Source organism: Prunus mume, linkage group LG8, assembly GCF_029339155.1.
Source record: "Prunus mume cultivar Tortuosa linkage group LG8, ASM2933915v1, whole genome shotgun sequence".
NCBI classification, from domain to species: domain Eukaryota; kingdom Viridiplantae; phylum Streptophyta; class Magnoliopsida; order Rosales; family Rosaceae; genus Prunus; species Prunus mume.
This window is the reverse complement of record NC_142705.1, coordinates 2,340,037-2,348,112: the sequence shown is the minus strand read 5'-3', so window position 1 is coordinate 2,348,112 and position 8,076 is coordinate 2,340,037. Positions and strand designations below refer to the sequence as shown.

Here is an 8,076-nt window from a genome sequence, read left to right as displayed (position 1 = left end):
TTCCCCACCAAATATGTCCCCCAACTCAATTTTGACCAGATTAATTGAAAAATAAATAGAAAGAATGAGGAGGGACATAAAAATACAGTTGTGCCTATTAGAAAGAACGTACAAATATAATTCAATATACTTTTATTTTTTCAAAGTTTGGTATTAAATAGTTTACGCTTTACTTACGAGAATAATGAAGAATATAAATGTGTTATGAGTTACGCATTTTGGAAGATGATAAATTGTCATTAATTTAAGAGTTATATTCAAACCTTTTGCTTATTTAAGATGTGTCAATTGTTACATTTCTTAAATCCGTGTCAATTATTACATATTTTAAATCCGTGTGTACTAATTTCATGGCAAAATAAACAATAATAAGAAATCAAAGTGCTTAACAAACATTACGTTATCAGGTTAATTAACATGTCCAACCAAACAACTAAATCATGATTTTTTTTTATATACCAAAAAACATTTTAGTCACGAACTTTGGCTTAGTTAAGTTGGCTATAGCAAATTTGCACCCGAGTTTGAATCCCTTCTCTATAATTTAGATTAATTAAATTAAAATATTACACCATTTGTATTTAAAAAAAAAAAAAACATTTTAGTCAAGCTCATCAAAGTTGCATGAGGACTCATACTGCTTTAAATAGCCGGTGCAAGACAATTATGTGTAGCGTGCAATGTTTCTTTAAATAAAAAATAAAAAGAATATGTTATATGTCTTTTGTGTTTTTTGGGCAACGCAGGTGCATGCATGCGTGGATAGTAAAGTCTTGCCAAAATGTTAAGAAACTAATAATAATATTTGAAGGGATAAAATAATTTTGGTGAGTTAAAAGATACATAGGAGCAAGCAAGTGCAGGGGATCCTCCATAAAAATGCATTTATTACAGGAAATGACATACCTCTCCTCTTGAAATATGAGGAACCACAATCAAACCAAGTTTTGCCTTTACCTCTAATTTTGGGTGAAAGTTGTTAGGGTGGTTGGTCACTATTTGCCATTTGCTACATATGGTCTGTCATCATTTACCATCTTCTTTTTAAGGAAGGAATGAATAAAAACTACTACACATAGAAAGAAAGAAAAAAGTACATACACACAAAAGGAAGTGTATTTAATGGATTCCAAAGATTCGTATTTTCTGTTATTTCTATTTTAATTATGTTATTTTCTCAAATTAGTGACTATAATTATATATTAATGAGTGAATGAATATGTTCAAAATCTAGGAAGACATTTCTCTGTGGGTGGATTATGTCCTTGTAAAAGAGATTAATATGGAAATATCTAATATACCCATTTTTGCAAATAATGTACATTGCTCCATTTTAATCAAATTGAGGTAAGACTTCGAGTATATGTCACTTTTTTACTTATACAATCGATAGTCTAAATTACAGTAAATAATCTAATGCACATTAAGGGCATTCCAATTTAGGCTCAAAGTAAGCTACGTCTGCTCCTGTCAAAACACAAACGTATGCACCCATGTTTTTAATTTAAAAAGGAAAAGTACGCACATGAATGCGTGCTGGACTGAAATACTGGTTAAAGAATAATCTAAATAGAATAAAGTGATGAATAAGAAAAGTCCTAAATAATCAATTTATCGTTTCACTTTGATCGAGAAGATAATATATATCGTAGCACGATATATATGTTTATTATCAAGTCATTTTCACGTGGGATAACAACCACACGTCAATTCGTTCTGACGAAAGACATTTTAAACGGTTCTAATCAGATCCCTTTGTATTTATCTAGAGAAAAGGAGGGTTCATATCACATGCGTAACCCTCCACGGTATATAAAGTGGGACGCTTTGGAACAACCAGTAAGAGCATTATTAAATGATTTATTTTTTCATTTTTATAATACTTTTGACTTTATTCTATTACCACTCTTATTATTACTATTTACTTTAAATTAATCTAAAATCCGGGAGGTGGACTGTCAAACTATATAAATGCAATAATTTGAAAATTAGCTATTAATAGCACAATGAACAAATTATAAATTAAGTACTAAAATTGTTAAATTCCAACATAATGAACAAATTAACTATTGTGTGATATCACATAACTATAAATTCGAGAATGATTATGAAGTTTATGGTGTATGTGCATTAAATAATTTTTTTGATGTTAAATAGGAATTGGATTGGATGTCTAGGGATTTTGAACCCTATATTTAGATCCATAAAATACCACTCATGCCATATACGTTAATTAATAGTCCTTGTGAGAATTCCTACAGAAGACTGAGTCGCAGCATTTGTCCTGACAAATGTCACTTTCGATGGAATTTTCTTGGATGCTTCGGTCCATTGGAGGTACAGGCTACAAGCACTCGTATATTGTATTGTTTTCTTCCAGCAATAGACAATGAAGAGGTTGCTTTTGTGCTTTTACACGTTTTGTTTGCTGCATTTGGTTGATAAAGAGTGGGTGGGAATTGGGTAACTCCTTCAAATCATGTCAAACCAAGAAAAACAAAGTGCTTTGCTGTATTTGTTATTTATTTTGTCTTCGCAGTTAGACCAGTTTGGTTCACATAACGGATTTAAGAAATTACTTCATGTCATTTCTAAAAGATGGAATTCACGTTTGGTAATGCCCGAAAAGAAACCGGGAGATATCACTTTATTTTGTTTCCCATGTTTGTTTTAAGTAAGAATGGAAAACAAAATTTGTATAATTTTTTTAATATTACCCATATTAATTCAAAAAAAAAAAAAAAAAGCATCTAATGATATATTATAATTCTAAATTGTTAATGGGAACAAAATGCTAATGAAAAATGTGCATTTAATGTTGGCTCATTTTTCCAAACTTTCCTATGAGGAGATAAAACAAAACCCAAGTTGAGAGGAGGGCTTCACTTTCTCCATACTTCCCCATGTTTCAAGCAAACCATTTCCTGCACCTGGGCTTAACAAACATGGCAATGCAATTGATTTTCCATCCCCAAACTTTATTTTCCATTAACCAAATGCGCCTTAGTATTAAATCAAATTTTTTATTTTATTTTATTAAATTAATGCTATTAAATAATTTATTTATTTGGATGGCATTGTTTTTGTTTTTTCTTATTTTTATTTCTCTTCAAATTCTCACATTTGGAAAGGTGATTGTTTGTTTCGATGTTAATTTCTGAAAGCATGATATAATCGTTTTAGTTAAAAAGACAAACAAGTTCAAAACGCTGAATACCATGACGTCTCTAAACTCGTCTGGAGTTGTGGCATCATGAAAAGTAGAAGTGCACAAATGTGAGCCCTCCCAATTTCCAAATACCAATCCAATTGCATTAAAAATTGATGCCAAGTAGATTATCTAGGGTTGCACAAAAGTCGAAACTAATTTAGCCACCTTGATGATAATAAATAATATTAATTAAAAAGATGGTGGTCCAAAACGCACTTCAGCGCTTGAGTTTTGGGAAGACCTATTTAACCTCGAAGACAAAAACCAAATACAAAATTTTGAGGAATGATTTCTAAATAAATTGCAGTCCTGCCTAGTTGACGAAGACAATGTACTCACTCCTTTAACTCGAGTTCACTCACTCCTTTAACTTGGACAATGTACTCACTCGTTTGATCATCTTTTTGTACATTATGGTAGTTTAGAATATTGCATTTTCAAAATGCAAAAAACTCATTACAATATGGGTGGGTGAGAGTTTTCTTTTTTTCTTTTGTTTTTTACACAACTTTTGCTAAATAGGGGTTCCTTTACTGTTTTTTTAGTAGAATTTAAGGTTTCATGTACTTTACTCATCTCTCATTAGAGAGCCTGCCTTCATTAACTTTAGTGGTCATAGCGAATATGAACCGTTATGTATAAAATCCAGTAAATGAATCGGAAACCGTAAAATGGTGAATACAAAATTCCTCGTAGAAGACGAGTTCATATTTCATTTCACCTTTCATAGGAAAAAGCTGTCTCAAGAATCTCACTTTCAGACGTCTGAAGTAATAATAAAGCCACCATGTAAGGGATGGACAAAAAGGAAACATTCGATTTCCCATCAATTCAGTACTTCAGTGTGGATTTGATTCCTTCGTTTGGAAAGTGAAAACATTCTCAATTTTTCTAAGTCATAAGTTATGATCTTTCTCAGAAAAAAAAAGAACAAACTATGTAATCTTTCTCAGCATCTTTGTTTTGTTTTGGATCACCATAAATCTTTCTCAGCTTGCATATGCCACCGCTATTGTAATACTAGCTAGCTAGTTTCCTGTGCACATCAAAAGCTAAAATCAGAAAAATTGCTTTCCTTACCTACAAAACCTTCAATCCTGTGGCCTTAAACAGCCTCCGGGGAGAAGGAACCTAAACTTGTCTACATTCTTTATCAAGTAAGCAGGAAGATGAACTGCAGAAGTCGAACGAGGTATTGGTCCCATCTTCTTAATCAACTCCTTGAATGAGTACTCTTCAGGTAACATATCAAAAAGATCATCTCCTCGACAAATGAGCTTTTGAATTCTTGCATAATTCAGAAACTCTCTCCGCTTCACACGGTCCGCATGGCTATAAGCAGTCATCTTAAACACAAAGTCTTCAATATGCCGAAAGCAAAAACTACAATGCCATCCTGCATCAGAAAATAAATAATTTGTTTGTCGAGAGTGCTGATAAAAGGTACGCGGTCCATAGATGTGGGATGTAGCCCTCCAGCTACTATAGTCCACAGGGAACTCAAATGAATACATGTAGTGCTTCAGCTCAAGATGCATTGTAGATGGAATCCCATCACACCATTGCAGTAATTTCACAGTATGCGGGCTTGGGATCTCATCAGTATCTGACATTATCAGTACATCACCATAGGAAATCCCCGCATGCCGAAGTAAAGCATTCATAGCTATACGTTGCTTTTTCTCAAGTTCAAAGGGGTCCGTACTCGATCCATGGGGTACAACTATGCCAGGAAAGATATCGTGGACGACTTTTTCCTCAGCAAAGGCAAATCTGCTCCGATTTGAAGCAAAGAAAAGAGGCTTCGGGATGCCAGTGAAAGTGGTATTTGCCTCAAGTATTACCAATTTTGTGACATATGGATAAAGCTCATGCCACCTAATATCAAGCATGTCTAACTCATTGCTAAAGATGATGCCATCGAAAACACGGCGGGGTTCAGCACGTAGGGACCAGCCATGAAGGCGGCAAAGATGGTCCATGGTTACATTTTCAGCATAGTAGTGTGGCAGGCGTATGAAAGGGGCTGGGGGCTTGTCCCAAAGTGGCCGAAAGAAGTACGAAATTTTCGGGTAATTTGTGCAGATTCCAAATATACATGTAGGCACGGCTATCAACAGAATGAAACAAAAGAACTTAGGTGGTGTTCGTCTGAGAGTAGGGCGGAGAGATCGTATTGCCATACCTTGAAATATAATTATCAAGATGGGCGGTACTTAACATGTTTGTCCCAATTCAACTACCAACATAAACATTGCTCTAACAACCTTGGTCACCTGCATAAAATTAATATGTAGATTAGCTACTACAATAAAAGCCTTCATGATATATAAGGCGATAACTCACTTTGCATAAAAGTTCAATGAATACTACAACCCATATTTTGATGAATGCCAGAACGGGAAGGAGCATATCCTCAATCAAACTTCAATTTAATCATATACTCACTCAAACACAAGTAAACGAGCATTTCTGTTTTTCCAGATATGGACAAATTTCTACAAATTTCTATTCCAAAGATTAATTCTAGGATAAAGAAATGTGCACTTATAGTCTGATCTTATGTACACAAAAGAATTGTGTCTTTGACTTCTTGAATTGGACCTTTTATGATTATTTATTTCATGCAAGGCAAGCTGCCAAATCATTATCTGATGCATTATTAAATAGTTGCTTGCCACCCTAGCACCACCAATAATACTTTAAAGTCAAATGTACAAAGTTGCATAGAAAACAACATATCAAAGTTATATATAACAAAGAGAGCGATGAAGTTAAATATTATAGCATTTAACATTGACTTCTTCCTCCAATATACGAGATATAATACAAAAGAAAAGCAAGAGAAGAGGACCAAAAGGAATTGCACGACAAAACCAGGCCGGTCAAGCCTAGATGAGGATCCAAAGTTCCCAACAAAATAGTTGCCGAAGAATTCTTCTTTTGGTCTTATTCCTCCAGTAACTATGCAGAATCTAAACAGATTTTGTAGAAAGTAAAGAAGGCATCGAGAAGGCGGCAGACGCATAGAACCATTACATAATCAATTAGAACTTGTCGCACAAACTTACTCGACGGCGTTGATGTTTAAGACAACACACCAGCTTTCGAAGGAGCCAAAAATTGAGATTTGAGAAGGGTTTTGGAATTTATTTTCGAGCTGTTTTTATCAAAAGATGGGGTATAGAAGAAAGAGAAATGCCAGCCTCATGTCATGGGGGTAATTTTATTCGGCCCATTTTACAGACTTGATTCCAATCAATGCCTTGATCATCTTTCCTTTCTGTGGGAATTATAACCGCAGATTTTGAGAGATATTACAAGGTAATTAAAACCAATTAAGGCTAAGTGGAATGCCTATGCAAGCAACATACTTCGTAGGACCAAAAAAAGGAAAAAGTTTACACCCTGCAGTATTGCTCTCAGGTTTTGGATGTGAAGCCTAATATGGTTACTGAAACACCAAGTTTGGTGGTTGCCTCTTTAACCATTATTCATGACAGTTAGCACAATATAGCACCAAAAACAAATTGAATGAAACCCACTCACTCAAAAACAAATTGAACGAAACAAACTCTGACTAATTTCAAATTCTATACTGTACATACTATGACTTATGAGAAGAACATTGAATATGTGAAATTTTAGGCAACCCTTTTCTCTTGCTAAAGAGTCAAACGAAAACCAACAACATTCAAACAAGGACCCACCTTCACGAGGTAAGTAATCAATCAACAAAGAACCCACCTTGCTATGAAGAAGATAATTAATAGTTTTTTAAAAAAACACAGAAAAATGATAAATACGACACTTACAAAATAAAAGCTTGACCTTGTTGAAGTTGTAGAGGCTGAGAGGAATGTTACTTGGCCGCGCACACATTGCCGCCAAGAGAGAAAGAGAAGCGGAGAATCTCGGAGGCAGAGAGAGAGAGATATTGCAGAGATTGAGAGAGATTTAGGGGACGAGAGAGAAGAAGAGAAGCTCGGAGGCAATATCGGAGCACGGCTGGTCACGTGCGACGAAGTGGTGAAGACCCGAAGCCGGAGGAAGTGGAACTGTGGAACCTCGGAGCCTTAGGAAAACATGCGAACAGCGCTCGCCTACAGCTGCAACATCGTACAGTTTGCAATTACAACTCGCGATGGGCAGACACGTGTTAGGAATTAAAGTCGGGAGCCGGGTGGCACATATTTATTGGGTGTTCAGAGCAGAATATGTTTGAGTGTAGGTGAATCGGTGATGAGATAAGATCGGCACTCCTGATAGTGGCAGGTTATGAGTTATGACTCTGGAGACATCGACCGACGTGGCTATTTTCGTATATCCCATTGGTATCCACGCTGGATCTGGATGAATGGACTTGCATTCCAAATCACCTATTTACCCTTATTTAAAACGACCCCGTCCCTTCTTTGCTATAAACGAAAGGTCGTTTTACAAATTGCAAAGGAGGGTGAGTATTAAGTTAGGATTATGATATGTTTATATTAAGAGTTATTTAGTTATGTTTAATTAAGTTTTAATTAAATAAAGTTACCCAGAGTCCAAATCAAATAGGATTCCTAGTTTGTAGGAGTTGTGGTTGAGGTTGTTCACCACAGTTAGAACTGTTTTATCAACATGCTACAATGATCATAATAACCATCAAAGCGAGGGATTGTTGGTTGCACAAAACATTGCCTTCAGACACCATTTAATCTTATTGCCGCAAGAGTAAGGCTGTTGCTTGGTGTTTTGATTAGGCCCTAGTAAAGGGGCTCTGATACCAAATGTTGGAACTCAAAAGAGAAACTGAAAACTTGAAGTTATTAAACTTGAAAACCGGAAATACTCATTACTGAATGAAAACAAGATTACAACTT

At 35.1% G+C, this 8,076-nt stretch overlaps 1 protein-coding gene across 2 annotated transcripts; it reads right to left on the bottom strand.

Moving 5' to 3' along the window:
- Positions 1-4,008: 4,008 nt before the first annotated feature.
- On the bottom strand, positions 4,009-7,428 carry LOC103341105 (beta-1,4-N-acetylglucosaminyltransferase family protein). 2 transcript variants are annotated; one of them, XM_008244584.3, is made up of 2 exons: positions 7,043-7,428; positions 4,009-5,487 (listed from the first exon to the last, which is right to left on the bottom strand). In XM_008244584.3, the coding sequence occupies exon 2, from the start codon at positions 5,392-5,394 to the stop codon at positions 4,303-4,305; it is 1,092 nt and encodes a 363-aa protein (XP_008242806.2). In that variant the 5' UTR covers positions 5,395-5,487; positions 7,043-7,428; the 3' UTR covers positions 4,009-4,302. The 2 variants fall into 2 exon arrangements, with proteins under 2 accessions (XP_008242806.2, XP_008242804.2); XM_008244582.3 differs by having other exon boundaries at positions 7,027-7,427.
- Between the last annotated feature and the right edge of the window lie 648 nt (positions 7,429-8,076).